At 51.7% G+C, this 26,086-nt stretch overlaps 11 protein-coding genes across 11 annotated transcripts; 4 read left to right on the top strand and 7 right to left on the bottom strand.

The window, feature by feature from the left end:
- Positions 1 to 280: 280 nt before the first annotated feature.
- On the top strand, positions 281 to 1,714 carry BO94DRAFT_590531 (uncharacterized protein; the record flags this gene model as incomplete). Its single annotated transcript, XM_025616036.1, has 6 exons — positions 281 to 513; positions 593 to 808; positions 886 to 906; positions 986 to 1,035; positions 1,096 to 1,461; positions 1,527 to 1,714. 6 exons carry the CDS (start codon positions 281 to 283, stop codon positions 1,712 to 1,714), a joined length of 1,074 nt encoding a protein of 357 aa, XP_025462262.1.
- Positions 1,715 to 1,806: 92 nt separating this feature from the next.
- Positions 1,807 to 3,959, bottom strand: BO94DRAFT_579227 (transcription factor domain-containing protein). Its single transcript, XM_025615254.1, has 3 exons — positions 2,361 to 3,959; positions 2,246 to 2,318; positions 1,807 to 2,199 (listed from the first exon to the last, which is right to left on the bottom strand). The coding sequence occupies exons 1-3, from the start codon at positions 3,930 to 3,932 to the stop codon at positions 1,814 to 1,816; spliced, it is 2,031 nt and encodes a 676-aa protein (XP_025462261.1). The 5' UTR covers positions 3,933 to 3,959; the 3' UTR covers positions 1,807 to 1,813.
- A 599-nt stretch (positions 3,960 to 4,558) lies between these two features.
- Positions 4,559 to 5,544, bottom strand: BO94DRAFT_628564 (Bys1 family protein; the record flags this gene model as incomplete). The annotated part of the gene is made up of 2 exons (XM_025617488.1): positions 4,559 to 4,633; positions 5,155 to 5,544. The coding sequence occupies 2 exons, from the start codon at positions 5,542 to 5,544 to the stop codon at positions 4,559 to 4,561; spliced, it is 465 nt and encodes a 154-aa protein (XP_025462260.1).
- Positions 5,545 to 5,837: 293 nt separating this feature from the next.
- Positions 5,838 to 7,711, bottom strand: BO94DRAFT_527447 (arylsulfotransferase family protein). Its single transcript, XM_025610386.1, has 2 exons — positions 6,673 to 7,711; positions 5,838 to 6,629 (listed from the first exon to the last, which is right to left on the bottom strand). Exons 1-2 carry the CDS (start codon positions 7,474 to 7,476, stop codon positions 5,949 to 5,951), a joined length of 1,485 nt encoding a protein of 494 aa, XP_025462259.1. The 5' UTR covers positions 7,477 to 7,711; the 3' UTR covers positions 5,838 to 5,948.
- Positions 7,712 to 8,945: 1,234 nt separating this feature from the next.
- Positions 8,946 to 9,835, bottom strand: BO94DRAFT_579224 (uncharacterized protein). The gene is made up of 2 exons (XM_025615253.1): positions 9,720 to 9,835; positions 8,946 to 9,659 (listed from the first exon to the last, which is right to left on the bottom strand). Exon 2 carries the CDS (start codon positions 9,619 to 9,621, stop codon positions 9,019 to 9,021), a length of 603 nt encoding a protein of 200 aa, XP_025462258.1. The 5' UTR covers positions 9,622 to 9,659; positions 9,720 to 9,835; the 3' UTR covers positions 8,946 to 9,018.
- Positions 9,836 to 10,177: 342 nt separating this feature from the next.
- On the bottom strand, positions 10,178 to 12,343 carry BO94DRAFT_540117 (putative isoamyl alcohol oxidase). Its single transcript, XM_025612841.1, has 3 exons — positions 11,821 to 12,343; positions 11,568 to 11,768; positions 10,178 to 11,520 (listed from the first exon to the last, which is right to left on the bottom strand). The coding sequence occupies exons 1-3, from the start codon at positions 12,063 to 12,065 to the stop codon at positions 10,260 to 10,262; spliced, it is 1,707 nt and encodes a 568-aa protein (XP_025462257.1). The 5' UTR covers positions 12,066 to 12,343; the 3' UTR covers positions 10,178 to 10,259.
- Positions 12,344 to 13,544: 1,201 nt separating this feature from the next.
- BO94DRAFT_478057 (uncharacterized protein) lies at positions 13,545 to 14,802 on the top strand (the record flags this gene model as incomplete). The annotated part of the gene is made up of 4 exons (XM_025608674.1): positions 13,545 to 13,700; positions 13,759 to 14,131; positions 14,188 to 14,305; positions 14,355 to 14,802. 4 exons carry the CDS (start codon positions 13,545 to 13,547, stop codon positions 14,800 to 14,802), a joined length of 1,095 nt encoding a protein of 364 aa, XP_025462256.1.
- A 2,541-nt stretch (positions 14,803 to 17,343) lies between these two features.
- On the top strand, positions 17,344 to 19,016 carry BO94DRAFT_560819 (putative MFS sugar transporter; the record flags this gene model as incomplete). The annotated part of the gene is made up of 3 exons (XM_025614181.1): positions 17,344 to 17,437; positions 17,489 to 18,762; positions 18,846 to 19,016. 3 exons carry the CDS (start codon positions 17,344 to 17,346, stop codon positions 19,014 to 19,016), a joined length of 1,539 nt encoding a protein of 512 aa, XP_025462255.1.
- Positions 19,017 to 20,899: 1,883 nt separating this feature from the next.
- Positions 20,900 to 22,143, top strand: BO94DRAFT_550901 (zinc-dependent alcohol dehydrogenase; the record flags this gene model as incomplete). The annotated part of the gene is made up of 3 exons (XM_025613511.1): positions 20,900 to 21,062; positions 21,125 to 21,492; positions 21,538 to 22,143. The coding sequence occupies 3 exons, from the start codon at positions 20,900 to 20,902 to the stop codon at positions 22,141 to 22,143; spliced, it is 1,137 nt and encodes a 378-aa protein (XP_025462254.1).
- A 30-nt stretch (positions 22,144 to 22,173) lies between these two features.
- On the bottom strand, positions 22,174 to 23,856 carry BO94DRAFT_478204 (putative C6 transcription factor; the record flags this gene model as incomplete). Its single annotated transcript, XM_025608681.1, has 3 exons — positions 22,174 to 22,542; positions 22,589 to 23,045; positions 23,090 to 23,856. 3 exons carry the CDS (start codon positions 23,854 to 23,856, stop codon positions 22,174 to 22,176), a joined length of 1,593 nt encoding a protein of 530 aa, XP_025462253.1.
- A 164-nt stretch (positions 23,857 to 24,020) lies between these two features.
- On the bottom strand, positions 24,021 to 25,115 carry BO94DRAFT_426743 (uncharacterized protein; the record flags this gene model as incomplete). The annotated part of the gene is made up of 1 exon (XM_025607446.1): positions 24,021 to 25,115. A coding segment is annotated over one exon (1,095 nt), but the record flags the coding sequence as incomplete, so codon positions are not given.
- Between the last annotated feature and the right edge of the window lie 971 nt (positions 25,116 to 26,086).

Below are 26,086 nucleotides of genomic sequence, written 5' to 3'. Positions count from 1 at the left end.
AGGGATAAGGGTTATATTGTATGTAGGGTATTGACTCGGTCGATGTATGTTGCTCGGTCGATATGCTCGGCGAGGACCGAACCGAGCTCGGCGGAGATAGATACCTCGGGGGGCCCCGAACCCTAACTCGTTCTCGGAGCGGAGCAGGTGGCTATTCTCGGGGCATTATCTCTACAGTATGAATTTATCAGATAAGTAGGCCTCAAATCCAGTGTAACAATCATCATCTCATCTCAACTTCACATTACCACCAAAGTAATAAACAAACAGCCAATCCACAATGTCCACCACCACAACCACCACCATCACCTCCCTCCCAGCCCCAGCCCCATCCCCAACCCCTAACACCACCACCAAAGGCCAAAACCGAATGCTCCTCGACGGCCAACCCACCAACTACGGCGACTTCCGCGACGACCTCAACCGCGACGGCTACGCCGTAATCAAGGGGGCGATTCCCCTTGACCGAGCCAAATCCTACGCTGATGCATTTTACACATACATGGAGGATTTGTATCCCCCCCTGCCTTTACCGCCCTCATACCCCCCCCCCCCCACCTCCACCACCCCTCTAACAAAATAAAAACAATAGTAAACTGGGCTACACCCGCACGAACCCCCAAACCGTCCGCCGGGGCCAACTCCCCGTGATGAACGAAAAAGGAATGATACTTGATTACGGGGTGACGCACGAACAATGGGTCTGGGACATCCGGGGTGAAGAGGGGGTGGTGGATGCTTTTGCGAGGGTTTATGATGATGAGGATTTGATTGTTTCGTTTGATGTGGTTAATGTGGGGTTTGCTAAGTATACATTCTTTCTTATTTTTGGGTTGGTGTGTTGGGTGGGATGTGCGCTAATGTTTTGTGGTTTGTGGTGGGTAGTCGCGAGGATATGCCGGAGAAGTATGTCCCTTGTCTTTCTCTTTTTCTCTGGCTTTGGTATATGAAGTGAGAGTGAAGACTAACGATAGATATGTGATAGTAAACCCTGGCCACACCAAGACCAAGACCCCTCCAAACCCGGGTTCAGATGTACGTCTTCCCCCATTCCCAACCCCCCATTCCTCCATCCCCTAACACAAAGTGGGATAGGCCTCCAAGGCCTCATAAACCTCAACCCCAACGGTCCCCACGACGGCGGCCTAATCGTCTGCAAAGGCGGGCACGCCCTCTCCAGCCAATTCCATCACGAAATGGCCCACGAGGAACGAATCCCCGCCTGGACCCCCGAATGGTACGGATACACGTCCGCGGGCATGGACTGGCTTGCTTCGCACGGATTGAAATGGGAGAAGGTTTGTGCGGGGCCCGGGGATCTGATTGTTTGGGATAGTCGCACGCCGCATTATAATGTTGCGCCGACGGGGGAGGTGGATCGGTTGGCGGTTTATGCGTGTTTTATGCCGGTTAGGGAGGTGGGGAGGGGGGAGTTGGTGAGGAAGAGGGATGCGTATGAACGTGAGTTCTTTTTTTTTGGGTTGGGGAGGGGGAGGAGGGATCTGGCTAATTTTTGGTTTGGGTAGGTCGTCTTGGAACTACGCATTGGCCGAATGCGAAACACGTCTCGAAGAGTAATATTGCTATGAGGGATGGGAAGCCTTGTCCTGTTGCTAGGGAGAGGCCGGTGGAGGAGCCGGTGTTGAGTGAGAGGGTTTTTAGGTTGACGGGGATTCCGTATTTGGAGGAAATGGAGAGGGGGAAGGAGGTGTAGATGGGGGTTGTTATTGCTGTGTATGTTTGTGGCTGTTTGAGTTAATCTTTTTTCGGTTTATGATTCCAGTACGATAGGATAAGTATGAAGATGTGGTAGTTAAGTAACATCAGGACTATCCAAATACACCATCCAGTTCCATAGTTCCTCCACATTGTATCCCTCAAATGGAAATACTTGGTCCACGTTGACTCCCTCGGGCATGAACCCGTCTAGCATTGATGTGTTGAATCCTAATGAATCCATATTATCGTGCACCTCCCTGTTGTCTACCGGTGAAGACACAAGGGATGGAACCTCGCGGTGGGGGTTCGTATTTCGCTTTAGCAAATCATTTGGCTGTGATGTATTTTCGGCAATCCACGGCATGTCAATGGCTGGTGTCGGAAGAGACTCGTTGGACTTTGCTACAAGTCGCTGCTCGTTGGCTCTCTTGTCTGCGGACTGGAGATGGGCGCAGCATTGTTCGTAGATCGTCCCAATTCCTACTATTATTAGTCTTTTTCTGTCACGGTTGTAGAGCACTCATACCTTCTATGAATCGCGAATCAGCATTGCATCTAGACAGATGCTGAGTGGTATATTCCAAGCACGCTTTGAGTAGCTATCATCGTTAGACTCGACCTCAACCAAAACAATTGCATACCTGGAGATCCATAATCTGCAGACGAGAGCCAGGATGCTTGATAAGAAAGATAGCCAGCACTATACAAGCCAATAGTCCTGATGCAGCAGTAATAATCTGTGAATCCGCCTTGCGCTCAGACAGCTCAACGCTGAGTTTCGCAATCGCTCGGGCACTGTTCACACATATTGTCTCTCCTTGTCGCATCCGAAACTGGGATGGCTCATCGGAGCAACACCTCGCTACCTCTGCTTCAAAGCTCGAGGTCGGAGCAATCAGTGCTGCGCGATGTAGCGAGATCAACGCACTGTGATATTGTATTGATAGAAAAGCCGCCATGTGAAATTCATCGTCCGGACAAAAGAGATCATTCCCTGGACGCAAGTCAATCGGGACACGGTTAGACCAGGACAGCAATGCTCGATCTAGTCGAGCCGTGCCGAGAAGAATCTGTCGGACATTTCGTATCCCAGATTGATGGTTGTAGATATGGTAGCTGATGTTGCCTTGATATTCCCCAAGCTCGACATGCCACTGCAGGAACTTGTCCTCTGCTCGGAAGATACCCTCACTCGGCTTAGGGTGTTGGTGTCCGATAACAGTCGGACGACCAGATTCTAGATGCATCATCTTTTCTAGACACCAGCACACGGCCCACACTCGTCCCTCGATGGACTTTTCTTCGGAAATGGAGGTAGAAGAACGGTTGATTCCCAATGTGTAGGCAGTCCGGATAGCCATGCCGAGTGTTTGCCAGGCCAGTCCTTCCTGATTCCTACCGCGGTATGCTATGGTGAAGAGGAGCAATGTCTGCACAGTCGGCAGATATGGGATGATGATGACATGGGAGAGCAGACACGCTGCTGCTTGCAAGTAGCGATCCCCGTCCCCCGTCTGGCCTGGTCCTACTTCATCTGCTCCGAGGCTCATAATCAAGTAGGCTGACACAAGTCGAGGGATCTGCTCCCGCGGAAGATTTCTGAATCCACCGGCAGTGGCCAAAAGTTCCGTGCCGACGCGCAGTCGGGTCGTGTTGAATATAGGATATATGGGATGTATTCTCGAGATATATGCCGACAAGTACCGTTCTCTTTGCTCCGGACCCGGCAGCTCAGGCAAAGACAGAGATAAAGGTAGATCAAGCTCTTCTGCGTGTCTCATTCCGTATCGAAAGCAACCCGACACAGGCTTTAACCGGGCTGCTTTGAAGTAGACGTCCAACGATTTGGCCAAACATTGCGAGCTGCTTCCTCCCATGATCTTCATCCTATCGGTGCCATCCACATTGAATGAAGTGTCGAACGGATGGTGAACGGGAGAAAGATCCGGCGATGGCTTCGGTGAGCCCGCTTCATGGTTCTCACCGTCGTCCGGCTGAAGTCGTTCCTCATTGCCGAGTCCCTGTTTCTCTGGCACATCCAGCCATTCCCGAAATCCAGTCACCCCCGGCCGCTGGGGATCAGTGGTGATGCAAGGCTGCTTGCGCACGCGGCAGTTGCGACACTTGGGGTATTCGGCATCGCATTTCACCTTGCGCTGACGACAAATGTTGCAGGCCATTGACAGCCGCGGGCGCTTGGCGGGTCTGTCCATGACGAACGGTGGTGATCATTCTGCAGGTGTGGCCTGATGCTATTATCTAGGAACAGATGATGGAGATGCGGGGTAGAGAAATCTGGGGTAGACAACCAATGACAACCCCTGTATTGATGATGACAAGGATTTCAGGTGATGGAAGAGGCCCGAGCAGCTCGGGTCCAATCGGCGCTTCCGTCGGCCAAGAGTGGGTTTCTGGGCTATAAAGGATTTGTGCATTTGTTCTTTTCATTGGTGGGATGCGTATTGTATACCCTCGTTACGGTTTGATTCTACTGTCTGGTGCATATGCAACATGACCTACAGTCAAATATTATTACTCACGACGTTGACGTCTCGTTGGGGGTTCTGAGGGAATGGCACCGCAGTGCTCGGCAGGTAGTTGATTATATTAGACATGTAGGAACTGGTGGTGTCTGATACCCTGCAGTTCTATCTGAAGGGTGGATATTAGCTTTAGTACATCGGCGTCGGTCCCTCAAATTTATACACTACCCGAGTAGTCAAGTTGTCTTCCTAAACCACGACCATAACCCCCAGAAATATCCCTATACCATCAATGTCTATCGGAATACTCCTGAAGGTCATATGACATTCTCACCCTATATCAAACACCGGCCTCTTCATTCGATTCCAGCAGTACCATCACGAACAATGGCAATCCGAGTCTTCGTCCATGCCTCCCTGGCAGCTGGCATCTACGTCCCGTTTTACATTCCATATCAGCGGTCCAGAGAGGTGAGGCAGCGGGCTCACAAGAGAAGATAAGTTAGTCATATACCATTTACTGAGAAGAATATCTCTGACATGAACTGGAAACAGGATGTATCCCGCCATTGGGCCGTTCTTTCATCTCTACTGAGATAATGCTCCAGAGCGGCGTATGAAAATAACGAGATCATGACATGACATTGATAAAATAACAACATGAGATATGAATAGCAAACTTCATTAAACCAACAGAGCAAAAAACAACCCAACACCACCCATTAGCTTAGCATAAAACCCCCAACCCCGATCCCAACATCCCCTTCCATAAATCAACCCCCCCATCACCCCCCAGAGAATAAAACAGAGAGACCTAAGAACAAACCCAAACCCCCACCTCCCCCTCCCCCCCAACAACCCTAACCTGACTCCCCCCCGGCGCGACCCCATCCTCCCAAACAATCTCCTCTTTCCTCCCCCCATTTCCATTCATCTCAACCCAAACACTAACCCTCCACCCGCGAAACGGATCCCCAAAAACATCCGACAAATCAAACCACAATTTCTCCTCGACGAGGTTATACGCAAAGATCAATTGCGGAGAGCCCGTGTACAGCCCATCCCTCACGGTGGTGATTTTCAAACTCACGCCGCCGGTTTGTGTGTCGTGGCGGAACGGTTCAGTGTAGTTTTGGTATTGCGTGATGGTGTAGCTTGGGCTGGTGGTCGAGGACACGGACCAGATGTAGATGGGGAAGGGACAGGTGTTGTGGATTGTGGCGTTTCCGGGGGTGAGTAGGGTGGTTTGGGTGGAGGTTGGGGTTGGGTGGGTGGTTGAGAGGGGGAGGAAGGGGAGGAGGAAAAGGAGAGAGAGGAGGGTGAGGGGTAGGGTTGGTTTCATTTTTGGATGAGGGTTAAGGTTGAAGAATGGGGGTTGAGGATTGAGGGTTGGGTGTGGATGTGGATGTGGAGTGGATGAGGGATGTTATATATCTTGGGTTGGGTGTGGTATGCAGCTGTGAATTGCAACACTGTCTAGTGATGGCTGGAAGTTACATCCGTTGCTGTAGTACTTGTTCATCATAGTGGTAGACAGTACTACTGCTGTGTCACTGCTATCCGAATAGTGGCATACATACGGATGCCGTGACACTCCCATTGTCAAGTGACATGTTATGCTCTTATAGTAGAAGAGTCAAGCAATATGTATATTCGTATACTATTAAGCAAATACCATGATCCAGTCAAGGTAAGGTGATCAGTCAGGTGCTATTTACAAACCATATATACAAATCTCCACTGGCATTAGTAGTACGCCATCACCGATGTGCCCAACGGAATGTTACCCTTCCGAGCAACCACTTGTAGCCAGTTCGTGCGCATTCCCGTTACATGCAACTTGGTCTCGAACCCGTCGCGTTTGACCGATGTCACAAATGTCGGCTCCCCATCCGCCGACGAGGCGGAATATACCGCCCAGTTGTCATACTCGGTAGCCCCGTTCCAGCTCATAAACATGGTGGCCGAATCCGACGCTGTCCGGATGATGGCCACCGCCGGCGCCCAGAAAGGTGTCGCCTTCCACTGGCACTTGAAGCCCCGGTACGACGCCACCGCATTGTCGTCCCCGAATTGCGCCGTCATCACCTCATTGTTGTTGGCGTCAAACTCTTTGACCCGCGCGATGGAACCGTAGCCCAGCACGACGTGGGACGACTCGCCGAGCAGCTGGTAACTCCCCTGGCTGACACTGTGTATCACATCCTGTGAATCTTTCAAGGTGCGCAGCGTCGACACCTTGCGGTTGACCAGATCCACATTCAGACTCAAGCCGGTGGTCGCATCCACCGTATCTGTGGGCGTGTTGGCATTGTTGAACAGACTGACCACCAGGCCTTGTTCCGTCTGGTCGTACACCCGGATATCATGCTGCCACGAGAAAGCAGCGTTGTCATCGATCTCAAAGTCGCCGACATTTGGTTCACCCTAGACCGTTAGCTGAGCATTGATGAGACAGCAGATCACTTACACTGAGTCGCCACATCACCGTCCCGTTGTTATGGACGTAAAATCCGGACCAGTAGTGCCGCAGCGAAATAATGTACCCGTCGTTCATCAGCTCGACCGAGTTGATATGGTAGGCGTCCCACGGCATATCCGGAGTGCCGTACTCCTCTCCCAAGCCCTGCTTGGAAACCTCGATGGGAATGTCCGCAAGGTGGTCCAACGCGCTCCACTGGTACACAATCTCGTTGGTCGCAATGTCGATTTCGAAAAACATGCCATCAAGCATGTAGTCATCTGGCTTTCCTCCGATGGACGTCAGGTCATGCTGGGTGACGTTGTAGGCCGTCACGAGAAGGGTGTTGCGGTCCGTCACATGACTCTCATGTAGATCGATGTATGAGTCGCGGGGAAGGCCGTCGGGCGAGACAAAGTTGTCCTGAAGGGTGACGGTGTAGATTTCGCGGTAGGTATTGTCGAGAATATGTACCGTGCCATATCCGAATCCCAGATCCATCATGTTACCGGCCCAAAAGGTGATGACATCCTCGTTGAAGAGTTTCTGCACGCGGAAGTTGGCCGTCACCTCCTCGGGACCTTCATATACCAGATTTCCATCCTCATCGTAGATCAGAGCTGCTGTTCCATGGGCCTGATTCCCACGGGGACCGATAAAGAGGTAGCCAGGATCGGTTTTGCCGGACTTGGTGATTTTGATCTGAGGAGGGAGATAGTTTGCGGTGCGGTAACCGGTGAAGGGGAAATTGTCGGCGGCTACCTGTGTCGTCAGCAGCAGGGCGCTGCAGGCGGCGAAAAAGCGACGAGCCATAGACTGAACGCTGGAATGATTAGAGCATTAAATTTATATAAAAAACCGGCTAAAGAGCGACTGGGGATCCCTATCAAAGATAAAGGGAGGGAATGTAAGTCCAGCGGAAGAATGTCACGCGGGATAGCTGACGAGCCAAAGAGGGTGAATACGACAGAAAAGAAGCAGAAGAAGGGAAATGAGAGAAGAAGAACGAGAGAAAAGAATCGAGGTATGAGAAAAGACGATGGGCAGGAGAGAAAAGAAGAATGATGGAGAGAGACAAGCAAGCCACCGCCCAAGACGGGCAAAATCCCGTCCGCCCACCGCCCCCTTGCCGCTTAGGGCAGGCGGAACGCCTAGTGGGCCCCAGGCACGGGATACTTACCTGCATACGGGGCTGTGATTGGTGGACAGGACAGCTGATCGGGCTGGCGGTGGGCGAGTGGAATGGCAATTCCCCCTCGGTTTCCACAGGCCACGCATCCCTCGCTGGTGTCGGCGGCTCCCACTGGGCGCTGTCACGCCGTCCCTCAACGGCCGCTTATTGTGACCGTCTCGATCGTCTCCAGCCTCGAATGACAGCCTTCCACCTCACGATCTTCGCCCTCATTCCCCACCGCACACTGGAGACCCTGGTTATCAATCCTGATTTCGATCGCTGATCAGGACCAGACACAGGGCGGGGTGGGACTGGCAGTACAGACCCCAGATATTGGACACATACCACCGTCTGCTGTCCATACTTATGATGCGAGGGTGATGCTGGTGTAACATATGGGCAGTGAGCATCGTTAGCAAGGACTGACAACTGACAGAATATGTCTTGGCGTTCAAACAATGCAGCGGGACAGGCTGGATCCAAAGTTTATCGACTAATCTACAGGAAACGACAGGGTTTCATCTAGAGCCCCTAATACGAGAAACCTCATCTAAACCTGGATCTATCCAAAATTCTCTAGCTGGAGAAACAATCCGTCTACCAAACAGACCACAGAGCTTCTCCTAGCAGAGCATAAGGATGCAGCGATGAGACGGAAGATACTTCTTCCTTCTCGTTACCACGTGACCATGCGTCCATCGGTTCAGGCGCGCAAGTTTGCCTGAAACTGAAGGGATGGATCCACCGTCACTCCGCGGAGAGATTCCAAACGAACCAATGTCCTCACTATCCTCACATACTGCAGTCATTCCAGAAACATGACCTCACCCAGGAGGTAGTAGCAAATCTCGGCTTGTATTCCAGCTCTAGGATTGCTTCTGATTACTCGTTGCCTACAACATCATACCCTTGATGCGCACGGTGCCATGACCGTATTGTCTACAGAGCAACCTTCTAGTCAACACAGACTGAAACCCCACATGTGTGATCGACCTGATGTGGTCCTGCTCACAATTTATAGAGATACTTCATCCCGTATTGACTGAATCAATTGATAAAGGATGGATGCAACGACTACGTCATCACCATATCGTGAATATCATGGATTGAAAACAATATAATTCCCAAAGCAATCTCTCAATTCCCCGTGATGTACAAGAGACCGACATATACAGCACCTTTCAATCTCTTTCCTCTTCAAGACCACATCCAGCCCATGAAGACAATGCGCATCTATCACTAAACAGAAAGAACCCGAAACCCCCTCTGAGAAAACCAACAACAAGCATCTCGAAATAACTTGTGAGATGTTGAACATCTCGCAACTTCGCCCTCATCTTCACCCCACGTACCCGTGCATCAGCAGCTCTATTCACAGACCTAGAAAACTCCCCATCCAATCTCCTATGAAGAGCTTGCAAATTCGCCCTCCTCCGATCATCCGCCTCGGCTAACCTCGCAGGATTTCCATCCGGTACCCTCGTTCGAGCCGGAGTCGGCCGCCGGAGCTTTGTACGAGGAATTAAACTCACAAAGACATTGGCTATATCTCGTATGTGTAACCATTTTTCTTGCTCCGCCTTGGATAACCCTGCAGGAGGAGGTCTATATATGCTCCTTTCCCCTAACACCCGAGGCCGTCCATTCGGCCCCCTTCGAATCTCGCGTGTCCGTCTATCGACAGCCATGTTCCAGACCGCTTTGTTGGCTGTCTGAAGAGCCTGGGGGTTTTGTTCGGGATTTTTCATCGCGTCGAGTATCCAGGGTGGTCGGCGGTCGGCCATGGTGGGATTTCTTTTGATTATGTTTTCGCGCTGTTGTTCTGTTAGGTATTAGCTCTCCTAACAGATCGTTTTTCTCATTCTTATACACAGGCACGTACTTACTGAAATTAATATACCCCGCGGATATAACCCGGACGAGAACCACCTGTGTAGAATCTATATAACGAGTGAGGCATCGTACACTGTTATCTATTATGAAGAAAATTGAAAGTGAGAGCTAGGCTACTACGATAGATAAATAACTCTCTGCTTCGTCGGGGGTAAAAGAGGGGTAATTGACAAGTCCAATCGAATTAGCATTAGCAGAAGCAATTATTGGCTGACCGCAAGTCCTGATTATGCAGGACACACGTGACTATGCAGTAGGTTTGTGGTCTATCACACCCCTCCGATTATCGTAAGGCCGTGTATTATCTCTAGGAGTGTATGTTTTGGTTATTGGGTAATGGAGAAAAGGCGATGAGGGAGATCTTGATGGGGTAGTTTATTACATGTGGTAGATTGTTGTCTGTAAGGATTAATGTAATCAATTAACAGTCAGATGACTGAATATTAAGTGGTCTATAGCAGGTATCTCTATAATAGCAGCGCAATTATAATACACGTCCACTCCACATCACAAACATTAGGTTATGATATTAGGCAGAGCAGCTCTGCTCGGTCTTGCACATGCGGCCAGACTCGTCCACGGACCAGTACTCACTGCCCGCTCCCTTGAGAACGTAGAAGACGTGGTTGGGATCGTACTTCTCCTTGATTTCGCACAGCTTGGCGTAGTTGTCGCCGAAGAAAGCCTCCTGCCAGTTGTGCTGGCGGAAGCTGGCCTCGTTCTCGTAGGCACCGGAGTTAGGGGTAACGGCCTCGAGCTGGGGAACGTAGCTGTCGGCGATGTGCTCCTGGTTGGCGACCATCTCGGACCAGGGGGCAGTCTCATTCCAGGGGGAGCCGATCTGCATGGTCACGGCGGCGCTACGCCAGGGAGCGAAGACGGCGTTGGAGACGTCGTTCGAGTGGGTAACGTTCAAGCCCACACCCACGGCAATGACACCCTCGGAGGTGATGCTGCGGAGAGCAGCGACGAGGTTGGTGGTGTTGGTCTCGAGAGTCTCACGGGGAAGAAGACGACCGCCGTAGTTGTAGGAACCCACCTCGAGGTTGCCGTAAGGGAGAGGGCCCATGTACTTCTCGTAATGCTCGAAGTAGGACGAGAACTCGGTGTAAGCGACGGTGTACTCGATGCCCAGCTCGGTGAGGGCGGAGAGGAAGGGCGACAGGATGGTCTTCACCTCGGCGGAGGTCTTGTTGTAGGCAGTCAGGGGGTTGATGAGGAAGACCTGGTTGGTCATCTCGTAGATGACAGTGGTGCCGGCATCGACCATGGCGGGCAAAAGGGTGTGGAAGCGAGCCACAGCCTCGAAGAAGAGGTCAGAGGTGATGTTGGCCACGGTGAACTCGACTTCAGCGCCCGACACAGTGGCATCCTCGTGGCCCTTGACCGTGAGGGAGGTCACGACACCAAAGTTACCAGCACCGCCACCACTGAGAGCCCAGTAGAGATCAGTGTTGTTGGTACGGGAGGCCGTCACAACCTCACCCGACGCAGTGACCACCTCGAAAGACAGGGTCTGGTCAGCTCCCAGACCAAAGCTGGTGCTCAGGGCGGAGTGACCTCCACCCATAGTGAATCCACCGGCCAGACCGACGGTAGGGCACTCGCCGCCGACCACCACGATTCCCGTGCCGTAAAGGGCATCCAGCACTTGGTAGCCCATCACACCACTACCCAGCTTCACAGCCTTGCCCTCGTAGGTGGAATCCGACCACTCCTGGACCTCGACATCATTCAGGTAATGCGTCCAGACGGAGAGAGCACCAGCACCGGTAGAGCGACCGAGGTAACTGAGGATAGTTAGTACCTTGTCTTTATAATGCGGCATCAAACTTACTCATGACCAGTGTTCCTAATAACGAGACGGATGTTGTTGGATTGGGCAAACTGAACCGCGGCAACGACATCGGCGGTCGAGGAGACGTTGACGGCGTAGCTCACGTAGTTGCCGAGCACGCAAGGCTTGGACTCGGCGGTGAAAGGGTCACAGCTCTGGTTGGCAAAGTAGGGCTGCATCACGGACGAAGACGAGACAAAGCTATGACATTGACGTCAGCCTGGTTTATTGCCAACGGGGGTGGATGCCTTACTGTGTCTGCGGGTAGTACCAGTTGTCCTGCAAGTCCGTGCAGGCGGTTCCATTGTAGGTCGGATCATGGCAAGGGGTACCGATGGGGACAGTAGCAACCAAGCGACCACCCACGGTGCTGTTCAGGGACTCCCAGGTGGATGTAGAGGGCCAGCAGCTATCGCCGGGCAGGCAGTGGCAGTCGCTAGACGCAACGGCCTGGGAGGTGAGAGCGGCGATTGCCGCAAGGGTCCAGGAAGCCTTCATCCTGAGAATTGAGATGGAAAGAGAGTTGAATGAGGCACTGAATGTTGACGATCCCTGCCGTGGGAGACTACTTATATGCGATGATACAGCGGGTCGCATCTCATGCCATCAGGAGGCTATTCAGCCATCATCGGACATGTTCCCCAAGTGCGTAAAGTCGCGGAGCAGCGGTGGATATTTCTCCCGCCGCGGATTAGCCGGAGACTGGGTTGATATTAGACTAATTGGCAGGACCTAAATGGGCGATGGTGTGGTCGATAGTGAACTGGCTAGCTGAGATAGGAGTCGGAGAAGCGTGGAATCGCCCAGGCACCGATCGGAGCGCCTCCCGTTGGGCGATGGCACGGTGGCACTCAGCCAATTTCCAGCCCCACTGGCTGGACGATTGGTAATGCGGCTAACTGGCCAAGGAGTCCAAAGGCCAGGATTTAGGCTTTCGGCGACGACTGGAATCGGCCGGAGTGGAGCGTGGCTGCGGTTTTATTGGCAGTCAGCCGCTGGTCCGTCTAAAAATGAGTACCGCGGAAGTCCCGGCGGTTTGGTCTTTGCCAGTTTGCCCTCAATTTATCCTCGGCTTGCATGCTCAAGGGATCACGCTGAGACTCTGCATTCCCCGGAGTCTGGGATTGACTTTGAAGACATCTTTAGCGCCGAGTCAGAATCACTCGTCGTATCGCTATTTTTGTTATCTCCCCTATCTTCCCAACCCGGAGTCCCCGGAGATAGTACAACCCCGAAAACCTGTTCCTGACCGGGCTGACTGCTGCCTTCTCGTCTTTCTGGAACGTGGCTTGACTTGGCTGAGAAATTTCACACAAAGTTTGACAATGCCCCACTGCCTTTCCACCAGAGTCATGGTTCCGTACCGGTCGCCCCCGGGGTGAGCTTGGAGCAAGGGATCTCCTCTCCCCGTCCCGTAGGGCATAGGTAGATCGACATGGTGGGAAAACATAACGGTCCTGGACATCTTCGATGCCGTTACAGAGGTCAGATGCACGGTATCTGCAGGTGAGATCCTAGAAGTGATTAAGGATATTGCCGGCCTCTGTTGGCCTCGTGGCGAGCAAGTCCACCGGTGCGCGCTAAAGACCACCAGGATTTTAATTAGCACCAGACAGGAGCCTGGAACTATGTTCCCCGGCGACGTGTGCCAATTGGGGAAAGCTTTGTCCAGCACTGGGAATCCACCTGGACAACGTCTCCACTGCCAAAGCGAGATTTGTCCCTCGGTTAGCCGGAGCACCCAGGAATTGGATGGAAGCAGTAACCCAATCTCCCTATTATTATGTTATCTGCGCCATGGTTCCAATATTCCAGCCATGCTGAAATGTCCCGGTCGGCAACCATGAGGGCTAAAGTCGATCAGAAAGTATAATTGTCCCAAGCCGAATCTTGCGGGAAGTCGACATATAATAAATACTATCGCAGCAGTCGCATCTGCTGCACAATGAACATCGTCGCGGACCTCTGCCCGTCGACATGGGTTCCAGCATAACCAACCCTTCCGGCCTGGCCCTGGAAAGGGGCATGTGGGCTGCAGTTGCAGTGGCCACCGTCATCATCATCCTCCGCATCATCGCAAAGATCAAGATTCACCACTTCCGCTTTGACGATGTGTTGATGGTCATCGCATGGGTAACCCTCCCCCACCGACTTGGACCCCTTGTCCCAATTCTGACCCTCTGTGTTTCAGGCATTAACCCTCGCATCCACGGTCATCCTGACGCTCTGTGTCCAGAATGGCTTTGGCACCAACCTCGAGAGCCTGCCAATCCACAACACGGAACAGGTGCTGAAATACATTGCCATCCAAGTGCCTCTCGTCACCATCAGCACTGGTCTGGCCCGCTCCTCGTTTGTCCTCTATCTACTCGGCATCCTCGGTGGAAAAAAGCAGTATTCGATTGCGTTATGGTTCGCCATGCTGCTGCAGCTCAGTGCCAATATTGTCTCGGCGGTCCTCCCACTGTGTATCTGCCGTAACGTCAGGGTCCTATGGGATCCGACCGTCAAGACCACCTGTGGCAGCAGCGTGGCGGTGGTACGGTTCTCCTATTTCTCGTCCTGTAGGTCTTTTCCACTCTGTGTGTCTCTATGGGGCTGTGACTGACCACTGGGGTAGCCGTCAATACGGCCACGGACCTCTTTCTGGCGGTGTTTCCCACGATTATCTTCTGGAATCTGAATCTGAAAATGCGGATCAAGATCAGTTTGATCATGCTCCTGAGCCTTGGTGTAGTGTCAGTATCCCCCACTTCTGCTTTATGGCTATGGACTAAACTGAAGCAGTGCCATGGTTGCCTCGATCATCAAAACCACCAAGCTGGACGAAGTGCCCAGCATCACCAACCTGGGCGCCGGTGGGGCGGTCGGACTGATCCGCTGGGGGTACTCGGAGAACCTGATTATTATCATCACATCCTCCGTGCCGTGCATTCGGCCCCTGCTGATCTCGTCCGTGCGCAAGCTGTCGAGTGCGGCGCGGTCTCGCTCCTATGAACTCAGTGGGCCATTCTCAGCCAACAAGGGGACGACGAAGAACGGTACGGCGCCATCGCGGTTGCAGGAGCAGCAGAGCTCGGACAACCGGGACGACTGCGACAGTATCGAGCAGATTCTCAAGGACAGTTACCACACGGGGTCGACGATGGAGTCGGGGCGGGGGATTAAGAAGCAGGTTGAGATCTCGGTGGTGTCGAATCAGCCGCGCTGGGGAGATCGGGGCAGCCGGCATTAGGCATTTGTTTCCTTTGTTTGTTTCTTACTGTATAATATACGCACGCACGCTCATGAGTCACATGCCATGTAATGATAGACTACCTACTATCTCTATACCCATCATCATCCATCCCACCATCTCCGGATCTCCCCACATCTCTCTCCAACAACCTCAGGGCAAACTACTCAGATAGGCATTCTCCCCATCCTGAACCGTGCCTTTTCTCAGAAAACTGAGACAGTATAGCAGACTACTCACTATTTTCTCAATAGTTGCCTTGCACCCTCCGCCACATACGCATTCCTCGCCGCATTAGGCACATATCCGATCGTGGGAAAAGTCAGCCATCCACCCACAGACGTCCAGACCTGTCTCAGACACGAACCGCGGCTCAAGAATGGAGTGGACCCGGCTTCACCTCACTGGTGTTGATGCCACTTCAACGTCTCCACCCGGCTGCGAGTTCAGGCAAGATCGCCCAACTTTTGGGTCGGATCGAGAACGGTCAACCATGCGGCCCTGGCGGCCAACCGGGATGTGACTGGCTGATCGGACTGCCTAGACATTGTTCTGGGCTAAACTCTTCAGGAGATTGCCCGACCCCTGGGTAAGAGTACCATAGCTCCTGCTACCTAGTTATAGCAACCATGGCCATCCGGCGGTAGTATGCCATGTTACACAGAATGGGCGTGGCGACCAGGTGATCGGCCGCGGATTGCGATTGACATGTTCTCCGGGAATCCATGTATCGGATTGTCTTATCAGAACTCAAAATATGGACAATCTTGGTTGCTTTAACGGTTCGTTTCAACGTCCACACTAACCTGCCACGTGTAGATCCCAAGCATCAAACACCGAAAATCATGTCGATCACAGTGCTGAACAGTGACTGAATCAAGTATGCACGCCCGATGGCCATCAACCGCAGTCATGGCCGCAATCATAACCGACGTCAGACCTGGGGAAATTACCGGAATGGGAAGATGCGTCGTGATTGATGTCATCGCCTGACTGTCGTTACCGTGATGTTAGTTCAAGACGCTGAGACTCATGAAGTCGATCGTCGTGTGGTCCTATGCTTGATTGGACTGAGACAGAAGGAGGGTGTTAGCTGACTCGAGCGAATAGCCATAGAGTCCGACGAAAGCACTGCATGCCTCGGCATAGTTAGATAACCCTGCGATCATCAAAATGGCAGCAAAATGTGGTGTCGCGTATTGCCGCTTACTAACCATAGAAAAGGGGAAGGGAGATTTTCATAAATCGCATAATTTACATCCGCGGAGTTCTGGGGAAATATATCCTCCAAGATCGAGATGAAACACCAGGATGATTCCCAAAAACCTTGAACCACAACATGCGAGGGTTGATCAACATTACGACGAGTCCGGATGGCAAGATTTCGATGGACATGACCTGGAACTGCGACATCCTGGCAAGCACAAATGGCATCTACGGACGACCCGTACTCGCATCCAGTGCTGCCTGAAAGATGAGGTGTCTAAGCCAGAGCTTCCACGTGACTTGTCTTTAATGACATGTTCATTTGATTATATCAGCAGCATATCTCTCATGTGACCATATTGCTCTTGTGGGAAAGGAGGCATCGCTCCGCTTCCCCGGAGAACACTGGGGTGGGCCAGTGCTCCATTCAACACTGTATCGTTCGGATTAGGCTTTGGTCGTGATCCATCACTTAGATAGGTGCTGATGCCAGACCGATACTACCGTCTACCCTGCAACCGGCCAGCCGCCAAGCCGGAGCCACAGGAGATAGACGCCAGCGAGTAAGTCGAAGTAACCTTAACTGCCCCGTCCATGCTGACTGGCTTAATCTCTGTTCTCCTCAGTCCGCCAATGACACTTCTCTCTCCCGTTCGCCGATCATCTCGTCTTTTGCGGGGTATTGATCCTGGCCCTCAGCATGTTAGAAAAGATGAAATCTCGATGTAGTTGGAATCTAGAAGACCCTGCGGCAGACGCCTCCAGAGATTGAACCATGCAGCTCAAATCCGATCCATGACTTGCCTTTATCGTGTCTAGACTCTTATTCGATTCGATCTTCAACCCGTGTCGTCACAGATGGCTAGCACGTCATCCGGACCAGGTCTTGCCCATCCGGAACCAACCACCATCGCTGAGTCGCAGACATCAGGACCTAAGATCCGGACTTGGCCGTATGCTAATGCGGCATTGGAGGCCCCCGAGCGGGGGATTGCCATCTGACCTCTCTCTTCGATATCAAGAACAGCAGGTCTTCGCACAGACGCCGCGTGGCTGCCATCTGATTGCACCACAGCAAGGAGGCTACCTGCAAGCGCCACGGCTGAGTGGATAGTCCATTCTTGGTATATCCGCACAAGCTTATTATTGCCGTGTAGCACGCGCAAGCGGGATCACGCAACAGGGGCTTTCAGCCGGACATTGATCTCTCGTCTTATCGGTTTAAATATCAATGGGGCCCTGACGGACTATTTTCTTGTCCCTTCCCCAGAGTTGAGCCTGACGCCGCCTTCAATTTATACCCAACACGGTCGCTTTGAGGCCAAGGCATCTACGATGGGTCGGAAATTGGGTCTCTTTCGTGCCATCTATCTGGTGTCAGCCAGCTGCATGGGCTCTTTTGCCTTTGCCTTTGACACCGGTGTCATCAGTATGCCAGCATCATAACCTCTTGTGTGTGACGACCTAACCAGACAACTAGGCGGCGTTCTCACGCTGCCTTCTTTCCAGCATGACTTTGGCTATACTACCGCTCAAAAGACTTCGGTCAATTCCAATGCCGTTTCTATTCTCCAGGCGGGCGCCTTTTTCGGCTGCTTTCTCACCACGCCCATTGCCTCATTTTTCGGCCGCCGGCTTGGCCTCATTCTCAGCTCTCTGGTCTTCACCGTCGGTACCATCTTACAGGTCGTCAATTCTCACACCTTGGGCACGTTCTACGCCGGTCGGGTGATTGCTGGCATCGGTATCGGCGCCGCGACCGTGCTGATCCCGGTGTATGCCGCCGAGATGTCTCCAAAAGACCTCCGTGGTCGACTCGGATCTTGCTTTCAACTCTTCTTCGCTCTTGGAGTCATGGTCGCCTACTGGGTCACGTACGCTGTATCCGAAGATCAACCCTCTGCCACGAAGCAATGGCAGATTGCACTGGGCCTCCAACTACTCCCTTCTTCACTCCTGCTTTTCGGAATGAGCACAGTCAAGGAGAGCGCCCGATGGCTTGCCTCCAAAGGCAAGACCGAGAAGGCGCGCGAGTCGCTGAAATGGGTTCGAGGCGGCGAAGAGACCGAAGAGCTGCAGCAAGAATTCGACGAGATCATGGCCGGCATTGAAGAAGAAGCACGAATCAAGCAAGGCTTTACATTTCGTGAACTCCTTCTCCCCGCCAACCGGTATCGACTCTTCATTGCCTTTACCATCCAGCTTGCAGCCCAGCTCACCGGAAACACCTCTCTAGCATACTACGCCACACAGATCTTCTCTGCCGTCGGGGCAGGTAACTCCAGCAAGCTGGTGACGGGCTTCTTTGGCGTGGTCAAAGTAGTGGGCGTCTGTATCTTCCAGATCTTTGTTATGGATCGCATCGGTCGACGCTGGCCCTTCATGGTCGGTGCCGCCGCCATGGGCTCCTTCATGCTCATCATCGCCTGCATCTTGGCCACGCATCCGACCGATTCCAATGACACGGGCAGCGCCTCCCCGTCAGGGATCGCCATGATCCTCATGACCTACTTTGAAGCATTCAGCTTCAATATGTCTTGGGGCCCACTGCCCTGGTTATACGTCGGCGAAATTTTCTCCAGCCGCACTCGTGAGATCGGCGTCACCGTTGGCGCGGCCTCACAGTGGTTATTCAATTTTATGATGTCGCAGGTTACTCCGCATGCGATCGAGAATATCGGATGGAGGATGTTCCTTATGTTTGCCATTTTCAACTACGCGATCGTAGTGTATTCGTACATTTTCCTGAAGGAGGTGCGTTTCTTCATCCAGCAAATTGTCCCTATCTCCATCTTCATTTCCCACCACAAGACTGGTAAATTCTGACTAGTACGCAGACCTCCAAATACTCCCTCGAAGAAATGCAACACGTTTTCGGCGGCGATACCAACACCAATCCTAAAAACGACCCCGATACCCTCACCACCACTGAAACAATCGACAAGACCCACGCCAGCGAGATCGAAGACAACCGAAACGCCACCACCGCCACGCCAAAGGAGGGTTAATCCGTAACGTACTATCTACCAGACCTTGGTTCGATACAAGGTAATGACAATGTGCATCTTCATAAACTAGACGTGATATTATATACATGATGTGAATGCCAGATGATGGGATACATACGGAGCTATGGTAATGGATAATAATAATAACAACATGACCTCTCCAGAGAGGCAAGTCATGAATAATCAAACAAATCCTTCCGGTGTCTGATGCAGGGGATGTAACTCAATCCACCAATGATAAAGATAACCACTCATGATACACATGCCATGAGTAAATATAGTATGTATGTCGATCGATAGGTAAAATAAATTAACTGGAGGAAATTCACTACCCTACCTCACTTTAGATCATTTTCCAGATCGAACAAAACAACAACCGCATCAGAGAGAAATATTTAGAGTACTAGGGGAAGATATCTAATAACCACGATAAACCACACTCAACCCGCATGTCGATCTAAGTCAAACAAAACGAAAACAAACAAAAGCGATTTCCAAATAATTATCCATCTACACGCAAGTACAAGAAAGCTCGTATTACCTACTAGAATAATACTAATCTAGTAATCATGATGGGGATCATTTCTCCCATGGTGCAGCAGAAAAGAAACTGCCCAAAATGGAAATTCCAGCAAGTACTCACCAAAAAAAGAAAAAAGGAAACCCAAACCCAAGTAAACAAGAAGCTATAGCTACCTCTAAAGTAAATATCGATATCATTATCATATCATAGCACTCTTGATTTCAAGTCCCCGAAGGCTCGCAGCAGCTCCCATTTATTTCATCTGTCATGATACACGTCGAAGTTCTCCAAGATGCTGCTGAGTTACGTCATACATGATTATTGAATACACCTCGAGAGGAATAGATGCGAGCGAGATATTCTGTGTTAGGAATTATAGTCGAGGGGGTATAGATTGGGTGTTAAAGGTGAAGATGAGTCGGGTGACTAACTCCCAAGAAATGGGTTTTTAACTGTTTGAGAGGCCAGAGAAAAGAAGTCAATATCTTCTATTGTATGGAATCTCCATCTAATCTACTTGATCGGGGTGTTTCTTGAATCTCCATATTCAGAGAGGTCAGGCCATTGATTGGTGTTTAGCCTCTCATTCACTGGCCATCGAACAGGTAACATGCATGAAAGAAGCTTGCCTTGGTAGGTGTATCTCGTCCGGGGGATATCTGCATCTCAATAAGTAGACTTTGCCTTGAGATTCAAAAGCATGTATTCAGAAAAAGGGAGGATATCGGGTTCTATCAGTAGACACATGTCGAATGTATGAACGCAGTACATATTCTGTGTAAAGACCAGTTGGCCAGCGTACATGTCCTGAGGGTCCGATATGTTCCGCGAACAGAAAACTTAGTGCACGTGATGCCTGATAGAGCAGTCAGGCTTCACGAGAGAAGTCTATCAGGAGAAGTGGAGCTGTCACTTTGTAGACGGAGAATTAGCTCGGAGAAATAGGACTCTGGTGCGGCATGATATGCGGAGAAAATGCGGAGCTCTAGATTGCAGTATACCCGCAGGCAATGGAGCAGGGGCGGGGTCTTTGTCGAAAAAGAGGAGATGGGAGCGAAGGGAGGAGCTTGCTATCTAAGCAGAGGTCCTCGCTTGAGCTTCATCGCAAGCTTTGTTTGGTTCCTCGGAGAATTAGCCTGGCACAGAATGTTGGTTCAATAGCCGACACAATGCTGTTGGCATGCAGAAAGGCCTATCGGCCAATTGGAGAATTATACTATTTGCGCAGTTCGTTCCATGGTATCAAAGCTACTGGGCTACGTTTTGGTCTATATCAACAGACCAGACACTACTTATATCACCCGCATTCCCAAAGATCACTCCAAAAATTATTCCAAACAAAGTCTAAGCTCAGAGCAAAATGGGTGCAATGTCCCTTCCAAATGAGATCCCCGAGACTCAAACGGTGGCTCTCGTCCGAGAGCTTGGTGGCACCGTCGAGTTCCTCGAAAATTATCCTGTCCCGACTCCAGGCCCAAATGAAGTTCTAGCCAAGGTGCTCTACACAGGGGTCTGTCAAAGTGGTTAGTATATCTATATATGATCTTATGTTGACCCGCATAATGGCCAACTCACCTGTTGCTAGATCTGCACACGAAAAACGGCACGGCAGCCGGCGCTGATGGAGACCCCATCACGAAGATTAAACTACCGCATGTTGGAGGCCATGAAGGTGTGGGCCGAATTGTGGCCCTAGGATCCAACTGCGGTGCTGACCTGAAGGTTGGTGGGTTCGTTGGTATCCGATTCTCCAGTCGAATTTGTAGGAGGTGCGAGTTCTGCTTGGCTGGCACGGAACAGTACTGTGTCAAGAGTACGAACCACCTGCACCACGAGGATGGCAGTTTTCAGGAGTACATCGCCCTAGATGCCGACTATTTGACAATTCTACCTGATGATGTGGATCCTAAGGTCATTGGGCCGGTACTGTGTGCTGGAGTGACTGCCTACAAGGTAAGACCTATTTGCATGGCCTATGACACTGCTAACAGCATGTAGGCTGTCCTCAACGCGAACATCCGGGCAGGCAACTGGCTGGTGGTAGTAGGTGCGGGAGGTGGTCTCGGACACTTGGCTGGTATGTCTACTCGGAGTCAATTCATGACACACGCTGACCAGGCAGTCCAATATGCCAAGGCACAAGGAGCACTGGTGATTGGCGTCGATGCTGGCGATAAGCGAGACTTTGTTCTCAAACTCGGAGCCACCGAGTATATCGACTTCACCTCAACCGATCCGGTGCAGAGAGTGCATGAGATCACGGGCCTCGGTGCGCATGCCGTAGTTGTCACTGCGGGAAGTGCCAAAGCCTTTGCCCACGCTTGCGATATGCTACGGGTTGGGGGCAGTCTGAGTTGTGTTGGGATTCCTCCAGGGCGTCCCGTGTTGGAGACACCAATTTGCACTATTGTGATCAAGGGCCTCCGGATTACCGGTAACCTGATCGGCTCCTTGAAAGAGTGCATGGAGGCCGTGGACTTGGTCCGGCGTGGGGTGGTGAAACCGGAGATTAAGGTCAGATCGTTCAAGGAGTTGCCTCAGGTGTACGAGGACATGGAGAAGGGTGACATTGCAGGCAGAATCGTGCTTCAAGTTTCAGAGTAATTTCTCGTGTTAAGAAAGCTGTCGGTGCAGTCAATCCACCTCTTCTGAAACAATGCATTCATCGAATTGATCTTCATAGAGTATCCACTGGGGATCGACGTTCTGTTCAGGCGAATCTAAGTGCGCTTCTACTGGGTGATCAATATCCTCATCATCGATTGACCAGTGATCATGTTCCATGCTCAATAACCGCGCAGGGGCCTTGACTAGGGCATCGGCTGTCTTTGTATGCAGTATGGACTTTAACATGGGATCCTGTTCCAGAAAAGGCAGTAGCTTTTGATATAACGCATGCAGGAAATCCTGTGGCCCAAGCTGGAAGGCCGGATAGGCCGAGACAGAGGATGTGAACAGCACAGTATCTGCAAGTGAGTTGGCAATCTCAAAGCACTTCAGCAGCTAAATCCGATCAGTATCAAATGTCCAAGCGGGGGAAAAGACCCACCTGATCGCGTCCGAGAGGCAGCAAGTCGGATTCAGTAAAGCCCTGTAAGGATTTCAATAGATCGCGACTGACTACAGCCGGAAATTTGAATGTCATGAGCTGAGTGTAGGACTTTGACGAGAGCAAATGTCGAGACAGGGCTTCTTGCCAGATGATAGTCCTCATCCATGCCTTCGTGATACAGTAATCTGCAATGCGGGTGGAAGGTCTGTCGCCTTGGCCAAATGAAAGCATCGACAAAACCGACTCCGTTTCAGCGAGACCATCCACAGTCATGACCGGCTGGCCGCTGCCGCCGGCATTCCTGCGTGCGGAGGAAAAACCATCAAATGTGGCGAACAACCTGGCCAACTCAAGTAGACCCTTCACATCCGCATTATTGCCCACGCTAATGTCATCTGGCAGCCTCAGGGGACTCGAATATGACGGTTCCAGGCCAACATGCATGGCCCAGCCTCTGCGAGCAGTCAGCTACGCACACCACATCTGGGTCAGGCTTACCTTTCAGACACCCAGAGCAAGAGAAACATAATCTCCTCATTAGCAACAACACCCGACGTATCTCGATCACCCACACCCTCATCCAGCTTCAACAGCCTAGCTCCAGAAACAGCCTCTTGAATGAACATCATAGCCGAGTTCCGTTTATTGATCTTGGCGTGATACACATGCAGGAAGAACGAGACCAGAATGCTCCTCTTATCAAGATGCTCTCGATACTTATTCGCCTCACGCATCCTCATACACTCCGATGCCATGGCCGCGCTATCAACGACCCAGTCATCCACAGCTATAGGCGCGAGTTCTAGCTGTGCCATGGTGGCCGCACAAAGCGCCATAGCCAGACACAACGTACCGACATCCTGCGTGCCACCCTCGAGTTTCTCCAAAAGCACTTCTGCATTGACGACCGGCCACACACTATACGAGGCCCGCTGATACAGACGCACAACTGATGCTAAGCTCTCCATGGGAATTGTGGTAGCAGCACAGTCCCGATCTTCCGTCGGCGCAGACCCTCTCTCCACACTTGAAACACGCACCGCGCCATGATCGACAGACGAACCCGTCAAAGTATCAACCACCGTCTCTTCTGGGACCCCATTATAACGACGAACTTTAGGACCCCTTCTCCGGGCGGGTTTCAAATAGGTGCAGTTGACCTGCTTGGGGGCGTTTTGACAGGTCTCGCAGGGCCAGGCCCCGCTGCACTTGACCTTGCGGGAGATGCACTCATCACACGCACGTTTAGTGAGACGATGGCGCATAGGTAAGAAAAAACGATGCTCGGGATGCAAAGATAGCTGGGGGGTGGGGATGGGGATGGAGAAAGTAAAAGAAGGGGTTGGGGAAGATGACTGGCGGCTGCAGATGAGGGGAAGCAGGCGGAGTCAGTCAGGAGACCGGCGGGCCTCATGGCATCCATCCCCGCCATGTCTGGGTCCTCTTGGGCCCCCCGAAGAATCGCTTTCATCCGAGCATACAATTCGCGGTCCTCTTTCACCCATCTCAGCCCGTTAGGAAACACGGCTTGTCGAAGTCGGTTGACCCACGGAATCAACGGCTGATAGTACGCGGTAAAGTAGGTGTCCATGTACCTGAAGAAATCCCCCTCATGAACTACTACTACTCCTGTTTTCAGGCAAGCCAGCTCCTCTGCATCCATGTAATTCCACCCGGTAAGCCTTGAAACAACGATCCCCTTGCTTGGCCCTTCGTAGTGGATGCATATCCAGAAGATCACCCAAAAGAAGGACTCCAGGTCGTGCATAAAGGAATGTTGCTCGCCCATGAGCGCGCCAATTGCCATGAAAGCTCTCGTGCCCTTGCTCTTATCTGTCTTGGAAGCACCATCCCTGATGGCAAGATCGAGGTCAATCAAGAACGCGGGCCAGGAAGGATTTTTTTCATCCTCGTTGATCATGAGATTGTTGATGGGGATATCTCGATGGAGAATCCCTGCCCGGTGCAAAGACTCGTGTCCTGAAATGCAACCCTCGAGCGCCGCAAGAAATGCCGGCCGGGTACTTGCTTCGTAAATCGGTCGGCCATAGTCGCGCAGAATGACACGCCGATATACTCGGGTTTGCAGAGTGTTTCGGGATGCCGAACGAGATCGTTTACTAGATGGCAAAGAGGCAGCAGATGATATTTCCAGCTGATAATCGCCCGTTGTCATGCTGTCCAGACCTCCTCGAGTATCAACCTCCCCATGTACCTGAACCGTCGCATGATAATAATACCTGGCGACATTAACCACGCCTTTATCGGTCGCTTCTCGGAGAAATTCGCCTTCGTCGTGCGTCATGTCCTGCCAAGAATCCTTAATGACCAGCGGGGCACCCGGGTCTTCCTCACGATGCGCTTTCCAGCAAGCAGTTGCTCGGCCTGCGCAAGGTGCCCGGGTGATCAGTCCGTCAATGACAAGACGCTCGATCTGACCGTCCTTGTCTATCTCAATATATCGCTGGCCGTCTTTCGTAGTGACTGTGGGATCGGTAACTGCCTTGTAGACATGATCCCATATCTCGCTGTCCGACTTGTTGGCAAGAACAGATAGTGAACAAGAGATCGAGAGTAAGATTTTTGATATCTGTACGTCAGTCAGATGGAGGACAGGTAGGAAGGGGGAAATGGACAGGTTGTCTTTCCTTGGGCAAGGTGGTGAAGTGTGTCAAGTGTGCAAGAGAGGTCTCTGGCTTCACATATCATCTCAAACGAGGTTCGAAAGCGATCGAGGCATTTTCCTATAGGATGTTTTCTGATAGTTTTTGCTTGCACATTGTCCACCATGGCGAAATCACCGCAACCACGATGTCTACCAGGGAGGATGTGTCAAGACGGCAACTAACCAGCAGCCCAGAAATATGACTGAGTGTCTCAAGTGAATCGAAAGGCAAGTGGCCATACTTTCAAACAGATCCTCACTCCTCACATACCAACAATGCAATATGCTTGATGACTACTAGTTTGATAGACTCGTTGATACCGCTTATCTTTTCCCTAACCCGGCAACCACATCGTCACACACCTCCTAAACACCACGCTTACGAGAGTATAAGGCTGACTTGAAACTTCTCCTTCTCTTTATCAACCATCATCATGGCCTCCATACCCCCAAGTAATCCCCTTCACCGAGCCAACTGAAAACAACCCAACTCCTAGGCTTATCTAATAACAACCATCCCTATTAATAATTCCACCCCCAAATATCATCATGTGATGTTTTATGTAATCTCCATCTCCTCCGTATCTCCGTCTCCGTCTGGTTCCCCCCACGCCGCCCCTCTCTCTACTTATCTAAGTGACTGACGACTATAACTACACCCCCACCCCTCCCTCTCCCTCTCCCTCTACCTACAACCACACTCCAACCTCAACCACACCCCAATTGCAATTCCAATTCCATCACCATCACCACATCACCACCAAAAATGGAAGACAAGCCCTCCCCGCAGCCAGCACCGACGTACGCCCCCCCCCCCCCCCCCCCAACCC

This window comes from Aspergillus sclerotioniger (genome assembly GCF_003184525.1).
Source record: "Aspergillus sclerotioniger CBS 115572 chromosome Unknown BO94scaffold_43, whole genome shotgun sequence".
Lineage (NCBI taxonomy): Eukaryota > Fungi > Ascomycota > Eurotiomycetes > Eurotiales > Aspergillaceae > Aspergillus > Aspergillus sclerotioniger.
The sequence above is the reverse complement of the archived record's forward strand: the minus strand, read 5'-3'. Positions and strand labels throughout refer to the sequence as shown.

Coding starts and splice junctions, on each gene's coding strand:
- BO94DRAFT_540117 (XM_025612841.1), bottom strand. CDS start 12,065: ATGAAGGCTTCCTGGACCCTTGCGGCAATCGCCGCTCTCACCTCCCAG. Junction 11,769..11,820: donor TGGTACTACCCGCAGACACA/GTAAGGCATCCA, acceptor TCAATGTCATAG/CTTTGTCTCGTCTTCGTCCG. Junction 11,521..11,567: donor ATTAGGAACACTGGTCATGA/GTAAGTTTGATG, acceptor AACTATCCTCAG/TTACCTCGGTCGCTCTACCG.
- BO94DRAFT_579227 (XM_025615254.1), bottom strand. CDS start 3,932: ATGGACAGACCCGCCAAGCGCCCGCGGCTGTCAATGGCCTGCAACATT. Junction 2,319..2,360: donor TGCAGATTATGGATCTCCAG/GTATGCAATTGT, acceptor TAACGATGATAG/CTACTCAAAGCGTGCTTGGA. Junction 2,200..2,245: donor TGATTCGCGATTCATAGAAG/GTATGAGTGCTC, acceptor TAATAATAGTAG/GAATTGGGACGATCTACGAA.
- BO94DRAFT_527447 (XM_025610386.1), bottom strand. CDS start 7,476: ATGGCTCGTCGCTTTTTCGCCGCCTGCAGCGCCCTGCTGCTGACGACA. Junction 6,630..6,672: donor CGGTGATGTGGCGACTCAGT/GTAAGTGATCTG, acceptor CTAACGGTCTAG/GGTGAACCAAATGTCGGCGA.
- BO94DRAFT_579224 (XM_025615253.1), bottom strand. CDS start 9,621: ATGGCCGACCGCCGACCACCCTGGATACTCGACGCGATGAAAAATCCC.